The sequence below is a fragment of the Ischnura elegans genome, chromosome 11 (genome assembly GCF_921293095.1).
Source record: "Ischnura elegans chromosome 11, ioIscEleg1.1, whole genome shotgun sequence".
Classification (NCBI taxonomy): Eukaryota; Metazoa; Arthropoda; class Insecta; order Odonata; family Coenagrionidae; genus Ischnura; species Ischnura elegans.
In genome coordinates this window covers 64,087,251-64,108,492 of record NC_060256.1, presented here as the reverse complement: position 1 = coordinate 64,108,492, position 21,242 = coordinate 64,087,251, and the positions used below count along the sequence as shown (strand labels likewise).

The window sequence follows — 21,242 nt, the reverse complement described above, 5'->3', positions numbered from 1 at the left end:
CAGAAAATGAAACCACTGCAGCGCGCTACACGGAACCCAATGCATTTTAAAGGTCAACAGGAGGACTCATGTGGGGCCTGTGGGCGAGTTGGAAAAGAAAAGATGGTACGAAAACCTTCTTTGGGAAAGAGTGCATATTCATACTAACTTTCACGTTGATCGATGCTGCGATTTCGGAATCTATCGATCTTGGACGGGCAAGTATGCGAACTTACTATATTAAACATATAAATATTGTCACAAATTTTAATTCCAGTTTGTAGCTCAAATGATAGCTTATTTTACCGTGATATTGGATCGCTCCACCAACAACGCTGCGAATGACAACTTTTGTGAACACATTGAAATTCGCCTTCGCTTACAGCATATGCAGTTAAAAGATCGTAAGCTTTCCTAGCAAATGCCATTGGTAAAATCTTCTTTGTTTTGGCACAGGCTCGTAGGTTTTCCCAGCGAATACAATTGGTAAAATCTTCTTGTTTTTGGCTCAGGGTTAGGCTGTTCAACGTTTTTAAAAGAATTAATAGGCCTCAAAGAGCCTTACCCGGTGCCAAACCCGGGAAGATTTTATCAATCAGCATATGCATTTGTCAACTCCTGAACTTATCGACTGCAATATTCTTGATTTCAAAAAATCTCTCCGAAATAACAAAAGAAAACCTATTGGTCTTTCGGCACCCACCTGGCGACCTCGAACCCTGCCTTGCCGTCACCACGTTCCCGCCTTCCTCAGCCTCGCTAGCGCCAACACCGCCGCCGCCGTCGGCCGCCTGCCTGTTCTGCCTGAAGGCGTTCCTCCTCCTCTCCTCGCCGCCGTTGGTGTGGTATTGGCCGTCCGCCAGCAGCAGTAGCGCCTCTGCCTGCTCGACGCTGCGGTCCAGCGGCCCGTGGACGCGCGCCAGCAGGTCCACGCACCTGTACATGAGCATCCAAACGTCGGCCTGCGAGATGAGCCAGCGGACAAGATACGTACCTGCCGAGAGTACGGCGGTTGGCTTGCCGACCGGACCGGCTTGGGTTCGTCGGGAATCGCGCGCGACCCGGGCCGTCGAGACTAACGCTGACGCCGCCGAGGTCGCTATTTCCACTGCGGTAGATAATGCTGTTGTCTCCTCCGGGAGAGAATGCATGGCACGTACAAAATACCAGTGGGGAGGGTTTTTTTATCCAGCACCGGGACTAGGAGCGGTGACCCCCGTTTAGGGGTACCTCAACACGTAATCCAATGTGTGGAACTGTATATATCCTTAAAGTCGGCACGACAAACACATATATACATCCAACTGGGCGGTACAAAAGGTAAATCACACTCACTGTGGAGCACTCAGCACTGGGGGGCGCAAAGGACACTCAAAACTCTGGGGCGAGTTTGTTAGTAGTCTTTGTTCGCCGGCAAGGATTCCCTAGGCGAGGTGGAATGTGGGCATATTCCGTGGTGGAGGAGGGCATCGGATCCTTCGGTCATGAGCCGCGTGCGGCCTAACGGATAAGCCCTGCGGCGACCGTGTTTTGTTTCCCACCAGCGATCGCACCGTCTCTCCCCCGTCGCGTCCTCAAGAGAGCCGTGGTCTTCCCCCCCTGTCGGGGCTCGAGCGCGTGAGTGGACCGTTGCCCGCCGACGGATTCACGACAATGTTGAGGTTTCCCTCGCGGTGCACGGAGGTTGACGCCCCTCCCCTATCCTCCATACCTTTTTCTCCCCTACTCCCCCTCGCGGTAACCTTCCTCCCTTCCATCGACGATCGTGGGCGGTGTATCAGGCGTGCAAGAGTGCTCGCGATGTGTGTGGGGTGGGGGAAGGAGAGGTTGGAGGGGTTCTTTTGGAGGAGGAAGGGCAAATACGTCAGCGGCTGGAGACCTGTGTGCATGCAACAACACGGAGTCAGTCAGTCGGTCTTCCTTGACGCGATCGCGTTGACGCGTTGGAGGGAGCTTCGAGGCCGGGTTCCCATGTCGACAGCACTGCGCACGCGGACGCCACAACTGGGGTTTACGCACTTGTGATTTCAACGGATCGAAGGGCGTTTACCTTGGGTGGTAGTGCTTTTGGTGCACTCGTTGTGAAATTCAAACTACTGTGCGATCTCGGTAAGCCGACGCGTATGCAGTCGTGACATAGCCGGATAATTGAAAACGTACTTTTTCTACATATACGTACCACCCCGCCAGCCGCCGAAAAAGGAGTGTGGCATGGGGTGTTGGAACACCAGCCGTTTAAATAAAAAGCAAATGATAAAAGAATCACGACTGGCAATTATGTCCTTAATGGTTCGTGGAAAAGCGAATTCCCATATGTATCTATCCGTTCGGCAAAATATCTCTCTTAATTTATCGCTTCTGTCGGACCTGGAAATATAGTGGGGCCCTTATATGATGTTCACTGTGTCGCACTTAACCCTTTTAGTGGCAGTCTATTTTTCCCGGTATGCTGAAGAATGCCAGGGCTTTTTTGGCTAATTTGTAGGCTTGCGCTTAAAAATTTACATAAAGACTAATATGCAATTTCAGAAACTATTTTATTTAATTTCCTCCCAAAACTCAAGGGTTATGTTAAAGCATGTCAGATTCTAAAGATAATTACCAAAGCTACCCGAAAAACAATAAATAAAAGGCGTGAATGTGAAAAAAAACCCGGCCGATAGATCTGCCCTTGGCACTCTTCGCTCATACCCCCTGCCGATTGATCGGGCTGGCACTTTAAATATATCTATTCCCAATCGCTCAATCAACCGTTTTGATGAAAATGGCTCAAGTAAAACTCTTTCTTGTAGTCTTTTAATTGCAAGAGTTATCATCAGCTTTTACATTGTTTTCCTCCGCCCACTTGAGATACTTATGTTTGTGTTATCGCTCCTGACTACAGGTTGACTCATGCAGCAATGAAACACACATCGAGTTCAATCCGCTGTAAGTAATGTCGGCTTAGTTGCAGGATGTGGAAAACGAAGTTATAGTCACCGCGCGCCCGCCCGATCTCATTTTCTCAATGTCAGATAATGTTTTCTTTTCCCGTTTCAATGAGACACGTAGCTAAAACTTTATGCAAATTATGAACCGTCTAACACTTATGTACATAATGATAAACAAATATTTACTATGTATTTAAAAATATTTTTTTCAATACTTACGAATTTATACTAGCCGAGGGGAGGTAGACAGCCCTGTACGCCGGATTACGGGAGATGTCGGATTACCGCAAGGCCGGATAACAGAGATTGTATTGCATTCCCTTTCTCAACTCCTTCATGGAATCAGTTAATCAACCCTATACGTTGAAAAAGTCTTGGTACTAACCCAAAGAATGTTATTCAAGAATTACACTTGGGTTTCCTGCCGGGTCAATAACTCCATGGCCTTCAACGTTTCGGCTCGCCGCTCTGGCTCCGTCATCACGGAAATTAGTCTAATTAAATCTAACTTGCCGGGCTCAGTGGCGGCGGGGTAAAGTCCTCGCCTGCCAAACGAGAGGTCGCGAGTTCGAGCCCCGACTACGTATGTTTCCCCTACCCAGGGCACGGTTGTTCGTGCACGTGTAAATGTTATCTTGTTGAAAACCCCGATATAAAAGTCCAACGTGATCTGTTTTCGGTGGTATGGGAATAAGTAAAAAATAATAACTAAACATCAGAAAAATTAATATTTCCTATGTTACGTAGGACATCACATATGAACCTCACTGCAGTATTAATATGAAAGATTCAATTAAATGAGAGGGATATTTTATGTAACAGTTTTATAGGAATTCGTTTGCCCATTTTCTCTAATGTACCGGTGCTCTAGTTGGTTGATGACGTTTGAGGCTATGGAATAATGACCCCGCTGGTAACCCGAAAGCAGTTCCTGGACAACCCGAAAAGTTGGTTTTTATCTACGTCTACTTGCTATCTCGCTAGTCATTTCAATTCGTGTGTAGCGGTAGGTTTTCGGAAACCAGCGATTAATATTTACGGGAACACGAAAAATGATGCGCGTTCTGAATTTGACTGCATTAGCTCGAATTATCTATTGAAGTCCTTTATCGTTCCGGGTAAAACCAAGGGCTGATCCTGCATATTTTCTGGGGGGGGGGGGGGAACAAAGGTCTGAAAGGCGAATGGTCTTCTCATATTTGAGATTAAATAAAACCTACAAAAATTCCTTTACGAAATATTCTCTTTATTTTATACGCAAGTTATTAATTTGAAATTAAGTGATTGAGGCTCCGTAATACACAAAACAAAGCGAACGTAATGATAACCCTATTAAAAAATCTGGTCCATTTTTTAACCGTCTGTTGGGGGGGGGGGGGCTCGTGTCCCGGTGCTCCTCCCCTAAATCTGTCTGTGGGTAAAACTAATTCCTACACCTATCCGTTCGGATGTTAAGCAGCCTGTTTATCTGTATGCTGCAGTTTTGGACGATTCACGCCTCTTTCCGTTTTGTTTTATTTCGTTCAAGAATGAAGGTTATTGGGTTGGTGAGGATAAAGCTACTGTCGTGTGAATTTCGCTAATTCACGGCAAAGGGTCCAGTTCCTTTCCCTTAACACCTTGCGGTCTATGCCCGTATGTGTTACGGGCGCGCGATTTCGTCATACCAGGCGATGCCCGTATCATCGACAAGTACCGCTTCTCCACTGAATATCTCACGTCCTTCGTACCGTAGACGGGTAAGGTCTGAGTCTATGTATTCCGCAACTCTTTGTAGTTATAAAAAAAATATGTGGTGGCAGCACACATCGGGTGGACGGAAATTTTTGGAATTTGGAAGTAGGCAATTAATTCTGCAAAAATTGCCAGTTCGCAAGGAGAAGGCATGATTATGATGGTTAGACTGCAATCACCGGCTCCAGGCATATCTTACGGCTCTAATTTCGATTTTTGTTGAAAAGTCGAGATTTTAATTTCGATTCAAAATCGATTGCTCGAAAAATTGCCTTTTCACCGACATTTTTCTAACACTAGATGTACGAGGGCGAGGAGTGGATGAGACGCGATCACCCGCTCAGCAAGAGTACGTGACGTCATCAAATTATCCGCGAAAGGGTTAACTCCATCGATTGTTCTCCGCGAGAAGCTCGAGAAGTAGCCAAGCGATCAGAAAAAGGGAAAAGTAAGGGTCTATATATTTTCAAACTATACCATATTGTTTTCTCCATAATCCAAATCCAGACTCCTGCATACCTGTACGAACTTTTTATACCTGCATACCTGTACGAACTATATACCCCGCAAGAGAGTTACTGCGATGTCCACCCGTTCTAATTCTGACCTCCCTTAATAATCCTCATGCTCGTAATTATATATTTCAATTCTTTTCAACTTACCGCTTCTACATTCTGGAATTCCCTACCGATAGATATCAAATAATCACGATCCCTTCAATCCCTTTTAGAAAAAAAATCACTGTTATCTGAAGACTAAGATATAAGTTTGTTTGCCAATTTTCTATTTGACGTATCAAAACGTTTTATTCTTATAATTGTTCGTCACGATTTCTTAAAACTTATTTTTTTCTATTATTGATTTTGAATAAGTTGTTGTTTTTGTCAAAACTATTTTTATGAAGCCTTGCTATGATTTACATTACATTTAAAAACATATTTTTTGTATCGCAGATGTATGGGATATTAAAAAAATATGTTTGTTTCCGGAACATAGCATGATGTTTTATTTCTTTTCTCTGCTCTTATAGGTTATTTTAAAGCATAAAAGATGGGCTGATAGGAGAATTGAGTGGGAAGCTTCGTCAAACCAATCTTGGGATTATTGGCCAGTGATGGTGATGAATAAACATTCATTAATTCATGTATTAATAATTTCTACAGTTAAATAAAAATTAGCGAAAGATCCTCATTGCATGCAAACGGATTCCCTCGCACACTGCATTGACCTTTCTTCACGGTGGGTGTGAGAATCGGTATGGGAGGAATTCGGTTTCTCGGCGTCTGGTCAGTTATGGCCATCTCCAACCTCGTGGTGGATGGGTCTGCAGGAATCCGCCGTGGAGGTGTGGAGGGAGTTCGCCAAGGCGGAGGGGGAGGAAAAACGAAGGGGAAAATGCTATGGGGTGCCAACCGAGAAGATTTTAATTCCTACCGACGAAAGGATTCTCAAGTCCGCCGCTAGAATTGTTGTCGCTCTACGAGCATTAAAATCAGATTTAAAATCGCTACTCGTGGCGGTACCAGCCATCGATATCCACTTTTGACGAGGAAATACACGGCAATAACCCGTAACTGAGCCAATAAATCTTATAAATCACACATTTAACGCATGCGAGACGATTGTCAACGAAAAAATACGGAAAAAATAGTCACTCCCACTAGAGTTAATTGCGAAAGTCACACTGAACGAGATACCGCTGCCTAATGGCGCCGCCGAATGAAATGCACCTGAAACTGCAACAGATATAACGCTTAACCGCCATGTTCATGGGCCTCGTTTAATGTAGTCCCCTTTTCCAAACCTTTCGGGTGGGCCCAAGTTTTACGAATGCTCCTCTGAAATAGGGCTCTCCAAACTACGGCCCGCGAGGCCCCCTCATCCGGCCCGTGGAATTTATTTTGTATGCCGAAAATAATGGGCACTTTCATCTGATAATCTTCACTGTCCATTGTAATAGAGTTTGAATAGTGAAGAGACCAGTGCTTTCCCATTTTTCGTTCCGTCGTCTGCCTCTTTAGCTAGACAAAAATGGACGGTCTTAACCCTTTCGGTAATAAGTCGATGACGTCAGGAACTCACGTCGATCATAACTCCGCTTGTCATCTAATTCTCGGTCTTGCGCTTGGCCCTCGCGTAGTTCGTTGTTGTTAACAATATTGTGAGCGATTATTAATTATTTCGAGATGCCTTGTTGCATCAGAGGGATTACATACGGTGTTGCGTCGTAGGGTTTAACAAAAAATGTTATATCCGCAGGGCTTTTCTGGGGGTTGAGGGGTTGAAGGGGCCAGGGGCGCAGCTAGGAATTAAGGCTGGGGGGGTTTAGGTGCAACTAATACCGGGGTGTGTGGGGGTATAGACCCACCAGGATAAGCTGTAGGTGCGAGATTAATAACTTGCGGAATTTTAAAATAAATGGTTCAAAATGGTGAGTTTTACGGCAATGTGAGGGATATCTTATTATTTACACTATTCTGTAAATAATATTTATCCAATTAAGTAAAATGGATTAAACTTAAAAATTTCTCTGAGCTCTTGGGGGCGGGTTATCCCCCAAACCCCCCTCGCTGCGCCACTGGAAGGGACCGAGCGAAAGCGAGTACCGATCTTAGGATTGCAATGTGAATGAATGATCTGCATCAAACTCAGTTCGTAATGTTATGGCGCACGTCTTCGTTGTGTGGTCGAAGCGATTTGTTATCCGGTGGTTTCGCGTCGTCTTGCGGAGGTATTGGAGTTCGGCATCTGTTGGGAGTTATTATTTTTTTCAAGGGCGCGCTTCCGGTAGGGAAAGTGGAAGGAGTGGAGAGGAGGTGGTCCAGGAAAAAAGTCACGATCGCTGAGCGAGGAGTTGCCGTTGGAAAAGCAGCCGGGCAGGCAGCAGTGACCGCCAACCGATTCGCCCGACAAACATTTGCATGGCGACCTCCGTTTCGTCCTTCGACCGTCCGGTTTTTCGGATCCGCGTTGATGGATGATAAAACTCTCTTCGGGTTTAAAAATGAGACTGCTTAATTTTTGAGTGCTTTCGTTCTTAATATTCAAGAAATTAACCTCGAAGTGAACAGCGGGAGTCGGGATCGGATTGGTGTGGTGGCTAGAGTGTTGGCTTCCCACCCCGTGGACTCGGTTTCTAATCCCGGTGGTGGCAGAGAATTTTCAGAGGCTGCCCGATTCCTGGTTGAATGATGTGTGGAAGTTATTTTAAGCGCAATGGTCTGTCCCTCGGACGGGACGTTAAGCCGTGGTCCCCTTGGCGCCTTTCGTTAAGTGTAGGTTAATTCCGACTCAGGGTTTCTCTCCACCCTTCCTTGCCTACCCTTCCCTCGTGGCACAAATGACCTCAGCTGTCGGTCGCCTCCTCCAATAGGGCGGATCGCAAAAATCGATTTTTTTCAAATCCATCTGGCCCAACGAAAAAAAGTTGTGGAACCGATCAAAAATAAGGCCTGAAAAATTTGAGACCTCGACGTGTACCCCTGACCCTCGCTCAAATGCAGTTTAGGGGAGGAGGGTCAACATTTGAAAAATATAATATTTTATGGTCACTCCCTATAGATTTTGCCGAGTTACTAGTCTTAAAGGATAAAACTTTCGTGCATTTTGACGTATCTGTCACCGCTTAGCCACAAAATGCCTAATTTGAGTCCGCGCCCGCGAAGAATATATTCCAACGCACACGCAGCGTCGCGGATACAAGAGCAGCTAGCCGATCCCGTCCCCTCCCCGCGCGCTTCTCCCCCTCCCACGCCTCGAATGCAGCAAAATTCATCCCGCGTGTGCTGCTAGGAGGGCGTTTATCTTTGATAATATAAATCGGAAATTTTTGCACTTCATGTCCTCAATTTTAATTGCAATTGAACCCCGACAAATCAACTTCGTTACACCGGGCCTATATTAGTTAATGCTCCTTTTTCAGCGGGAACATGGCATTCTAGGCGGAGACGTTTCGAATAAGGGTAAAAAAATATTCCTAAAAATGCTGTTTTGAAATCGTGAACTGCCTAATATTTTTGTCCGAAAAGTTTTTGTGGGTAACTAGACCTTTATAGCATAGCATAAAATTTTCCCGAGATCTTGATAAGCCATTTAGTTGTCATAACTATCTAAAATGTTAATATCATCAGTTTTTGATCCAACGTCCAAGTGCCAAATCTGAGCTGAGTTGGTCCTTAGCGGAACTCGAACCCGCGCCCTTTTTGGTACCGAGACTGGGACGATTTGCGAAGGTCTTAACTCCTCCACCGTCGAGGCCGCCGAGTTGAAGTTGACCACTAAAGATTTATTTCCCATTACTTACGCTTAAGTTATTTTTCATGTTACATATTTTTTTCTTTCTTTGCAAATTCATAACATTCAGATTTTTACTGATACTTCTGCAAGTCTTAAAAAATTTAAGCTCCGGCTGTGCTGAACAGTAAAAATATTATACAGTAGATTCCGTTTAATGGGTCCACCGGTTACCTGGGGCAGCCGCTTATTTGGGCCAAATCTTGAAGAACAGAACCCAATAGAGGAATATCCCAGAGTATTATCCGCTTAATTGGGACAACATGCCGCTTTATTGGGCCATGAGTTGGCGAAATAGACTATACTCGCGACGAAATTAAATTTTTTGGCTTTCAGAATACTATTTTTTATATTTTCCTCCTTTTATTTACTCTTATTTTTCACAAATTTTCCTATTCTTGCCCTATTCTGGAATCTCTTGTTGTTATACTATCCGAAAGAGGATAAGACTTTTCTTTAACAGGACTTAGTAAACTACAATCATTCGGCGTCGCCCGAGGCTGTGAAAAATATTATTTTTAAATATTATTAAAACTATTTTATTATAATTCTTAAAAATCATAATAAATTAATTATACTCGGTGATTTAATAATCAAATTAATAGTTTAATAAACTTATGCTGCATTATATACATTTTTCAGTCTTCTTTTTGTCATTTCAACGTTTGTTTATGCCCATATACAGGATAGTTCGCCTAATTGGGGTAGCCGCCTAATTGGGGGAAAGTGCACAAGTCCCGATATGTCCCAATTAACCGGAATCTATTGTTTTTGAATTGGTGTTATGATGTTGCATGTATTTTCTTATATACGCATGCTCTTATTGATTCTTAATCAATTCAAAGTACTTGTATTGAATGAACAAATTAGCCTTTGGACAGGGAAATTCGTTAGCCCTTAATGAAAAATTCATTCCGTTTAGGGCCCCCGAAACAAGTTTCATGATGCGTGCCTATCTTTGTATCTGTTTTGATGTCGGCCTCGGGAGATGTGAAACTCGAGGTGGACGTGTTTATTTTTTCCTGTTTGCGCATCCAATTTGTATCCATTATGATTGCGTCCTGAGCATTAACACTCTCCGCAACGTAAGTTTTAGGCGTAGGCATAACTGGACGTATCTGTTATGCAGTATTTATCTTAATGCTGTTAGTTTCACTGCAGAAGTACTGTTGAAAATAAAAAATATCCAAAAACATTCTAGAGTATGTGGTTCAAGAGGCAAAATCCTAAACTTCATTGTTAGGGCTGTGAAGATTTTGTGAAGGATTAAGGGCTTCCAAGTAACCCTAGGTAAAGAAAAGTCAGGGGGAATAAGAAAGTTAATTATTGCCTACGTGTTCAACCTTTGTCACCAAATGCGGCCTTACCATTATTCTGTATTTAAATCCATCTGGGAAGTATTATGATTTGTGCATTTATTTCTTTATTGTCTAGTTGTGAAATTGTGAAAGATTACCAAAAACTCAATAAATATGAGCCCCAAAGAAAATAAAAAAATATCTACTCCAATTATACATTATCTAATTTTTGTATGTGTTACCAAACACGTTCTGCTTGTCGTAATCTCGAGGGATTGCGGAAATTTTGATTTAACCTGTTTCATTAGTGAATACGTCAGAATTTATCGTCAAATTTTCGGTTCGGTTCTCTTTCATTCGAAGAATGGGTTTGTGAGAATATGTTTATTGCTTAAAAAAATTCTTCGCAAGCAGTGATAGTCGTTATGACTCAATTATTGAGCTTTCTCGTTAGTATTTGGATATTTATTGGGCCATTTCATTTTGTCTGCGTCTCCCATCGCATAACAACAGTCCATTTAGTTTGAATTGATGAAGTTGTGAAACGCTTTAATTCCCACATGTGGTTATGGGGAATGACGGGAATATATCTTCCAGTTCCTTTGTATTCCAAATATTCCGTAACGTTCAAGGAGTCTCCGGGCATCATGATTGACGTTTGGCGGATGACAGCGCTTTGACGGATATTGTTCGCGTTTCTTGACGTTGCTGGTTCCACATCTTTGTTGAAGAGATGTCTGTAGTTATGGGTTAACGTGATGGATACACTATAAAGGCTCATATAATGACTTTTATTGGAAATTTGGTCGATTGAATGTGATAGTCCTACATTCAGTCGACCTTTATTAATTCATTTGTGGCCTTTCATCACTTTTCTGAACCTTCATCAACGTGATCGATCTTTCTTTAGAGCTTCAGGTCTAATTATTTATTAATCATGTGACTTTAGTGTGCTGGGTAGATTTGGTATCTAATCGTTTCTCTCATTTTCATGTTCACTCTTCCTTTCACACGCGTGTATACTGGCGAACACCCGCAGCTCGTTTTGCCTTTTTCCCTATTAAAATTTAAGCCGTGTTCGCAACAACTTAGGATGTCTTAAATTTGCGAGATTTCGTTGTTAAGATTTTGAAGATAGAGTGCTTGTTCGCAACTACTTAAAATTGCGTAACTCTACTAATCTGCTCTAAGAAAATTAGTTGGAAATATCTCAATCATCTTAATTTTCTAAGGGATATCATATGAAATGGTAATGCGATAGTCCTAAATACTAGCTAAGTCCTCCGAATCGATCTCATGATTGTTGCACCGACTTAGCTAGGTTTAGGAGAATACTTCTCATATTTCTCGGTCTGGGTCATTGTAAGCCAAGGTACGCCACTTTGAATTGTGCACGTATTACTGTGGCAGGCGATAGCATAACGAAGGATTTTCATTATAACACTAGTCAAAAACCTTTCAGCATCAGGCTTCGGCAAGTTTAAGTTCGGTACCATGATGGTGGCTTAATAACTTGCCGAAACGTGGGTCGGTCCTGTTAACAGTATTTTAAAAATTTCAAAAGGTTTTTTATTGTAAAAATCAGTATCCTCTTTGTACATTTACGTTTCTTTTTACTTCTTACCGCACCATCAAACTCCTTAGTTAATTATCAACGGAGTATGCGTAGTGGTTCTGTATTGATGAAACCGGTTTTTCGCTTGAATTAGAAGATACTTTGCTTGTACAAATGTATTTTGATTAATATAATCATGCATATCTTCCATAAGATTTCTCATGAAACCATTTATTCCATTAAAATGTTTTTGTTTTGCTTAATAAGTCTCTTGAGTTGTTGTAAACGGGACATTATTCTTAACGTGGAAGGCGGTGGGAACGATCCTTACTTGCGCTTTTTAACGCTTTCACGCTAGCTAATGCGCTCTGGTTCACTTTTCCAACGACTCTGGAGATACAATCGACGTTTCTCGCCGACATGGCGGCTTTGCCTTTCTTTACTTATTCAGGGCGAATCCTTAGGCGCCCGACAAGAGCGGGTTCTCGCACGCGATATCGTAACCTATCTTCTCGTTTCTTGCTCTCCAACTTCCCCACCCTCTCAATACTCCCCCGTTAGCATATATCATTCACCCATATCTTCGACGGTTTGCGTTTAAGCTTCGGGATCAGCGTTGCCACATTAAAAGCCCTCGGCGCTGAACATACGATTTTTTACGGTACCAAAGGGATGGGTAAAAGCTTTGCCTGCTTTTCCAGAACCAAATATGGTGCTGTAATATATTTATAATGAGATTTTTTTCAAAGGCCTGGATTTGTAATAAAAAATTTCGTTGTGACCTTTTCGTTTTTTTTTTCAAGCCGATCCCCATACTTTGTCCCATATCCCATGGATATTAAATTTGCCCACTTCGAGGCGTCGTAAAATTTTGATTTTTATATCATCTCAATTTTTAGGCGGTCTATTATATTACAACAAAATTTTTGGGCTTCGATATCTCATATGCGCAACCAGTTCAATTTTAATTTCGGAATTTGTGCCGTAATGAAAAGAGAGCGATCTGCAATGGCCTCGATATCATAGGCGGACAAATCTGTGCGTAGAATATTAACAAAGTGGTATTGAGAGAAGAATAAGATGGTTTACAATGACTCGGAATCGTAATTATTCTAGATATTTTCACAAAAAATATAAAGTGGAGTACAGCTTATATTTTGGCCATGTATAAGTTGTACTCCACTCGAGAAGATCGTGACGAGAGACCTATTTAGTACGTAAATAATTATTGTGCTAATAATATCACTTATGGGGTTACGGAATCGAATTAGTTGGTATATTTAATGAAAATTTCGATCGATAAATAAAGCGATCACCGTTAAGCACCATTGGACGGGAAATTGACTAAAAATGCGTACCCCCCCGAAGGATATTTTTATAAATTCGTTAACTCTATTGTTTTAAGTAAAATATAAGTAATTCCAAAACGAATGCAATGCAACGAATTAAGTAGTACAAGTAAATGCTTACTTAAGCAAGGCTATCTACGATACCTTGCACCAGCGGTTGAAGCTCACATCTCTAATTTGTGGCTTTAAGAGCGCGGTGACACAATTCTGCCCTAGCGCAAATAATTTACGATCACTGTTGGACATTTGAAATACTAATTCAAGAATCGCATTATTATAGCAAAATCGAACCCTTAAAAAAATTCTATGCGATACTTCTACGCTACGAAACTCATTATTTCATTCATTCAAACTTAGACTAGATCGTGGTACGAAGGGCGAGAACTACAAAAAGCTCAAGTAACCTTTTCATCCAGTATATTCCCAAACGCATGAAACTCTGATCTTGCCTAGCAATCAATTTTAAATGCATTCTAAATATTACTATACACCCCACCTTAATGGTCCTAAATTATATTCTCAAATCTAAAAAAAATATTTCTTCTGTTATATGCTCTAATATTAAAATCTCTTCAGGAGAATTATGTTGTAGTTAAAAATTCACAAACACCGATTCTCTAAAAACTATATTCTCAAAACTACTTAACAAAATGATGAGAATTATGTTGTAGTTAAAAATTCACAAACACCGATTCTCTAAAAACTATATTCTCAAAACTACTTAACAAAATGATGATCAATTATTGGTAATATTCACACAAAGCATACCATACTCGTATTACTTTTTAAGATTTACAACATGCTTAGCTCATTGCCATTACCCAAAAGTAAAGACGAGCAGGGTAACGGAGAAAAAAGTAAGCCAAGTTAATTGCACACTCATTCTAGACAAAATCTGACTCAACTTTTTAGGAAAGTGCAAAATAAAACGAAACTCAAATTTATTAAGAGTAATTTTCGCAAAATTAAATTGGGAAATACGCAAGGAAGTGACATAATCACAAAAATAGGTAATTTAAAGAACAAACTATACATGCAGAGACGTAATAAAATTACTAATAAGCAAGAACTAGGACAAAACTCGAACTTCAAGGTTTTACTGTTGCGAGAAAAGATTGGCATTTTTAAATTACTTGTCCGGGGTTTACCAACGTTTTACGCAACCAAGCCACCAACCCAATTGCCAAGAACAGTAAAAAATGTTGGTCCTCATTTCGCCCCATATCATAAACATTATTTCAATTAGTGGCCGATACGTTTGACATTTCTCTCGATTATAAAGAGTGGAGTTTGAACCTCTTTGGCGAGCACAGACTTTTAATTTACTTCCTGGTTCATATACTGTCTCGACCGATCATATTTTGTTCCGCGACGAATTGCGAGTTATCGTATTGAAATTTTTAGGATTTATTGAGTACACCTCTATTAACATTTGCCTGTATCACAAATATAAAAAGTAGGCATACATATTATTTAAAAAAAACTGAGGCGAAATTTTCAAACCTGAAATGCAGACAAAAGTTTAAAAGAGTTTTATACACATGATTGGAAAATTTCAAGATGATTGCGTAAGTTTTACACGAGTCATAGTCCACGATAAAAAGACCGGTTAAACGAAAGGCGTTCTCTTAAACTTGAATTCAAGAGTCAAATTTAAAAAAATAATAGAAATACTCGCAATGAAAGAGGCTTTTGCAGATTCACAAAAAGGATGTAAAATAGATTTAAAAAACGGATAAGTTGAACGAGAAAGAAAGAATATTATTGACAATCTTGTGGAAAAATATAGGTGTCTCATGGGACTGGTACCAAAGGAAAAGAGGCCCTCAAGTGATCTTTTAACTTTCCCAATTTCTCAGCGAGGCCGAACAGGACGACTGCCCCAATAAAGGAACACGTCCATTTGAGTATTCCACCCCAATTTATTGTCAAGCATCCAGGAGGGTAGTCCGCAAACAGGTTTACAATGCCACCCTTAAACAGCCTACTCCAATGCACATCGAATCGTCCGCCTCTCGGAAAGATCACGAAGCGTAAACGGGCTTGCACAGCCAGGAAATGCATATAATGAAGAGAAAATTGATTTCAGGATGGGAGTCCAAATTTTACGCAAGTAATCTTGACTACACCATTGCGAAAATAGGGCCTTCATGGTTGGTACGGACTAGGGATTTTGACTTTGCCAAGTACGCACAGAAATACTGAACATGAGCTATAGCCTACAATTAAGGAATTTTACGAGAAAAAATGCATAGTGTCTGAAGCTTATGGATTAAAATAGTTGTACTTAAACACGATTTATTTTTGTGGTACAGTTTTAGTTTGGCGTGGAACAAGATGGCTGCAAATATATTGAGACATTCGTTACTCAAAGATGATATTGGAAGATTGGTACCTTTATGCTGAACCATATCAAATGAGAATTAATAGCTTTTTAGTTTCACCATTTTGTGGAGTTCTCTATCCTGATAGCATTTAAAAGTCTGGTATTTTATTTTCGGTTTTGGAGATTCTGTTTTTATTTACTTAATCGGTTTGTTGCAGGGTATTCTTCCCTTGAGTTAAAAAGGTGTTTGGTGATCAATTGGATGATAAAAGCGCCACGTTTTATGTGGCTTTGCGGTGGAAACAAGCGGGGGTGTCGAGTTATCAAAAATATTGGGGGGCCCATACCGAGGGTCTTGACCCGGAAAATTTTATAAATAGTGAGTTTTTAAGTTTTTTAAAGCATTTTAGAAGAGTCATATGATCGACACTAGAACCCTGAAAACTCGACTCTCTGTAACTGGACACTCCGGGGAAAGTCGACAAGCCTGACACATTTTTTCCTCACCCCCATAATAAATTTTTTGAGGGGGCTCGGGCCCCTCAAATGGAGTCGGCGCCACTGGAAACAAGTACATTCAGTCCTCTTTGTGACCAACCTCATTTGAATGAGTGTCACTCCCGTGTTTTGGCTACTTTGCTTTCTGTTTGCAATGTTTCACATCACCTCTCTGATCTTGAGGTGTTGCTGCAACCCTTCGCTGGCAGTGCTCCTGGGGAAATTTTGGGATAAAATTTCACCTGTTCAGCGCAGTTGGCATACTTTTTTTCAGCATGATTTTTGTGCTTTGTAGTAGCAGCTGCCCGAATTCTACTCCTTGTGATTATGATCGGCGAAGGGTTTGTCAAATAGTGTCGCATTGGATGTAATAAGTATTTTCAGACCTGTGTAAAATGGCCAAGATACCCCCTGAATCATGGTTAGGCTTGGTGATTCTATAACAGTAATTTAAGGGATGTGGTGAAAATGAGACTCAGAGGCAGAGCTAACATGTTTACAGCTTTTAGTGTTGCCTATTAAGTTAGAAAGTGCAATCAATCCCACTGAAACCGAATTCCTTAAGGAAGATCGTATTTCCGTTCTCGAAGCAGGTGGTGGTCGTGCAACATATTCCGCACATTGTAATGAAACCAGAGCCAACTACTTTGTAATATTTATGCCTCAAATTCTCGTTCCATATGCTTCGAAAATATACTCCTCAGTTCATCTCGTAGTTGTAGTTGGTTGTGAGGAGAGGTTACTCCGCAGTTCCCGCAGAATCAGCGCATCGAAGGTGTAGGTAACTACTATTCTTCTTCATTGATGATTATTATTTATCCTTGTTTTTTTTTTTAAATATTAGAACCCGAGTCATTTCAAATGGGAGGTTTAGTTTAAATAGGAGGTCGCACTTTCATGATTAATGTAATTGTATGTACGAATTTTCCCGGGTTCTGGAGTAGTACGAGAAAGAAGTAGGCTTTTACTAACTTTTATATTTTGTGAATTTTCCCCATTTTATTTTCTCAAATTCCATTGTGATCCAGATAAACACTGCTTCATATTTAAGTTATGCATTGATAAGAAGTTGTTGTTGCAATATTGAAGATATCATTTATGTTCTGTTGGATTTTGTGTGCCTGTTGTATTTCTTCAGAATTTATTGTTATTTCTTATAGCTTTCTATCAATAAAAGCAAATTAAATTTTTATTTCCTAAAAATCTTTAGGACCTTAAACGTCCACGGCAATAAACGTAATAACTAGCAGGCCACCCAGCGTTTGTAGGTAAGGATAGTACCCAGAGAAGTGGGAGACTTGGAGCTTTTAATTCATGGTCATATGGCAGGATTTTTAGGTAAAGGAACAAAGCAGGTATGATGATGGTATACATATGTAACAGCAAACAATAGAAAAATCGATTTCCGTATACCGCGCACGGGATCAACTAATAACTCACTCCACAACATTGACCATTATGCGTGTCCGTGCGTTCGCAAACCAAAAACGCCACATGAACAAACGCCCCAGCAAAAGTTATACACCAAGAGGATTAATAGTAAGTGTAGAAACATTTGAGAGGGGATCGGGTTGATGTGGTGGCTAGAGCGTTGGCTTCCAACCCCGTCGGGTCGGGTTCAAATCCCGGCGGTGGCAGAGAATTTTCATAGACTACCCGATCCCTGCTTGAATGGTTTGTGGAGGGTATTTCAAGCGCAGCACTTCGTCCGTCGGATGGGACATTTAGCCGTGGTCCCCTTGGCGCCTTTCTTTAAGAGCAGGCTAATGCCGACGCCGGGTTTCTCTCCATCCTTCCTTACCTACCCTTCCCTCATGGCGCAAATGACCTAAGCTGTCGGTTGCCTCTTTAAAATACCATACCACCTGGGGTTAGGTGGAAGAGGGGACATCTTAGTCTCAACCTCGCCCGAATAAAGGCATTTTATTATTATTACCAACATGTGAGAGTGTCAAAAGGTATGCCTATCCTGCAGGATGTCCAACCGCAAGTTGCATGACGTGACCATGACCTTTTTAGCCACACTGTGACTTTACCTGAAAATCTCAAATGAAATGAAAATTTATGAAATGCACTGTAGACAGCCAATTGGATGGGAACAGTGACCGAATGAATAAGGAAATTTCGGCGTGGCGGGTCCGATTTGGGAACGTCGCCCGTATAACTGTTTGTGCATGTGTATTCATGCGTTGGATGAAGATTTTGGCCACATTTGTGACGCGATGCGTAACTGTCTCCAGCAGTGTCTACTTTCCCTGTCTCCTCCCCTTCTTTTCGAAATGTCACCTTTCAAACTATTTCTTCGAGCGCTCACTCTCCGTGCTTGCACCGTTTGAGTGAAGATAAGTGACATTAGGTGTGATGAATGTTGGTGAGAACGCCCTTGAGCTCTTAACGAGAGTTTTTCAAGTGTGTGTGTGTGCGCCATAGGGTAGAACTGGTGCGAAACGGGTTGTGTGTGATTGTGCAGGAACGCGCTCCGATGCTTCGAAAACGCAGTCAAGTGAGGTTGCGAAGTAGTTACTGATGATATTCCACACACCATCGTGAAAGCTTGTTAATATCCGTTCTAATGTGATGTTTGGGAATTTAAATAATAAGATTAACATAATTCTTGGTGGCGGAAAACTTGCAAGAGATGTTCGACCGCTATAAATTCCTCAGAAGCAGATCTCATGGTTAAATGTGAATCATATTTGTGAATTTCGAGAATTAGTTTAAATTATTCCTTGGTGACGGAAATCCTTTTCGACCTTCATAAATTCCTCAGAAGCAGATCTCATGGTTAAAATGTGCGAGCTGTTTTATTGGACCTCCAATTTCGTGTGATGAGAGTTTTTGAGGGTGTTATCCTCTTATACAGGGTGTCCCATTTATCTTGACCAGCCGAAATAACTTTTTGTCCAGATCTAAAGTAAAAAATGTGTCAAGCAAATGTCCATTAGCCGTCAGGGGGGCATTTATAAGCATGATTGCCTTCCTTTTAGCTTTTATATTTACAAAGATATGAACAGCGGTATGTCTTTTTTAAATGGCACCCTATATTTTTTATTCGGCAATTCATTTCCTCTACTAAAGACCTATTCAAAAATGTAGCACAGTGGACCATTAACATAAACACAGTGTTATGAAAAATGACTGACTCACTAGCGCTTAGTGCTGGTACGCGGGTATTGGAACTACTCCACTTGCTGACGTTGACAGTGAACAAATGAAAACACAGTAAAATGCACACCAGTCATTCATAAAAAAGTATAGGGTGCCATTTAAAAAAGACATACCGCTGTTCATATCTTTGTAAATAACAAAGCTACAAGGAAGGCAGTCATGCTGATTAATGTCCCCCTGACGGCTGATAGACTTTTGCTTGACACATTTTTGAATTTGCATCTGGACAAAAAGTTATTTCGGGTGGCCAAGATAAATGGGACACCCTGTATGGTGTAGTCTATGACGCTACTTTAACTCTCCCACTCAATGTTTCAACCCTGAGGTAAGTTTGGAAGTAGACATCACCTCAGACTCAGCCACAGATATTCAGCGTGAGGGGATTTATGCCTATCCATGAGCCACCTCACATTACGCAGCTTTTATGTTTCACCTGGAATTTGAACCCTGGACACTCTAATCTGTAGTTTGACTCTCTACCCTCTGGGAATCGGGGTTTTTGAACGCTCTGCTAATTTTCTCCTCCCTCCTCCTTTTTATTTTTGTAACCTTTCGTGAAAATATAGCCTTTTTCATAAATTTCCAATCATAACACCATGGTCTCTTCTTTTATTTGCCGTGAACTTTTAATTTCTGCTTCCCCTTTCAATGGCCATTTCGCAATCGGTGAATGTACATGCTGCTCTAAAAATGTTCGTTTACTTTCCGTTATGTGGTCCAGTAAGTCGTGTTTTGACCTTGTAAGTGTATGTAATCGTGTAATCAGGGCAAAACCCTTGCATCAAGTCCTGATATTTGGGTTTAGGTGCTCCAGCTGCTTAGATTATGTCGTTTACGTAAGATTTAGGACGTAAATCATTGAGAAATGTCGCACACATGCCCGAGGCGGGATATGAATGTATGACTCGTTGTCAGGCCGCCCGTGTTTCTAATCCGGCCACAGCGATCGGCCGTGGGAGTCGTAATTTTCTCTGCGGAGTCATAGGCGAGTGCGGAGAAGTGTACTAGGTGAATGTCCTACTCTTTCTTCAAGGTTGACCTGAGTCTAAGCAATTGGGTCGTTCAGTTAGGCCCAGTATTGCAATTTGAAGAACTTGGTAGATGGAAGCGAAAGATAAGTAACCGCTAATAGTAAATCTTCCTCATTTACTCGTTCAATGATTAGTTTAAAATAAGAACGCGAAATTTTCCACTTTTTGTGAGTTGATGACGTCATTATGGTTGTGGTTCGTTTACTCGTTTAATAGGGTGACTTATCATTGAGGGAAGCAATGGCTGAAAATAGCTCAGCGTGGGCTCTTCGTCATCACATTTTCTGCGAAAGGATGAAAGCCGTCGATTTTTCACAGCGAAGAGAGAAGTGAGCGTCAGATCCAAAAACGAGAAAATACGTTTCTTTTTAATTTTCAAACTCTATCACTATCAACAATAAAAATAAGTTGGTGAAGGCCTTATTATTAGCTGATATTTGGGGACGCAAAACTAATAGCGTAGTTCAGTTACGCGCTATGGGCAGGTGTGTATGTTTGGAAATGTTTTTTAAGTTCCTGTTCCACCGAAAACAGCACCATTCACCGGCCTTTCACATCGGGGTTTTTAGCTTAAAAATCAAACGTAAACAAACATTCCTGCCCTGGATGGGGGCAACCTTCACAGGCGGGACTCGAATCCGCGTACCAAGTGTAGAAATGTTTCACTAGCTTTTCACCGGGTAATTGGCTCCATGCCTCCCGACGTTTCGAAGAACGACTTGGTCTTCATCCTCAGGGGATTTTCGGAATTATCTGATGATTTAGAATATCCCATGAGGATGAAGAGTAAGTCGTTCATCGAAACCTCAGGAGACATAGAGCCAATTACTCGGTGGAAAACCCGAGAATCCATAAAATCGTATCCGGCTCGATTTTGTGGAAGTTCTTTATATCCATAATAAAAAATGACACTTAACGTGTTGAAACCATGGTCGGTTGCTGAGTTGTGACATTAAAAGTGTGGAAATTACCATTGTGTTCTTCTTTTTATCATGGACAAGAGAATCCTTTCTACAATTCATGTATTTTTCAATGCCGTTCACGAGGCAGACTTGGAAATATTACACAGGGAAATTGATGA

At 41.4% G+C, this 21,242-nt stretch overlaps 2 protein-coding genes across 5 annotated transcripts in view; one reads left to right on the top strand and one right to left on the bottom strand.

Moving 5' to 3' along the window:
* The window catches only part of LOC124168232 (transcription factor IIIB 90 kDa subunit), a 162,988-nt gene that overhangs the window by 28,440 nt on the left and 113,306 nt on the right, over positions 1-21,242 (top strand). The gene's annotated exons all lie outside the window — the stretch shown is intronic.
* Positions 1-21,242, bottom strand: part of LOC124168233 (BTB/POZ domain-containing protein 6) — an 85,304-nt gene that overhangs the window by 15,749 nt on the left and 48,313 nt on the right. For 2 of the 4 annotated variants that reach the window (XM_046546372.1, XM_046546373.1), the window contains exon 3: positions 683-915. In XM_046546372.1, the coding sequence (XP_046402328.1) occupies positions 683-915 (233 nt within the window). Of the gene's footprint in view, positions 1-682; positions 1,646-21,242 lie in introns of those variants that run through there. The other 2 variants (XM_046546371.1, XM_046546370.1) reach the window with 2 other exon arrangements.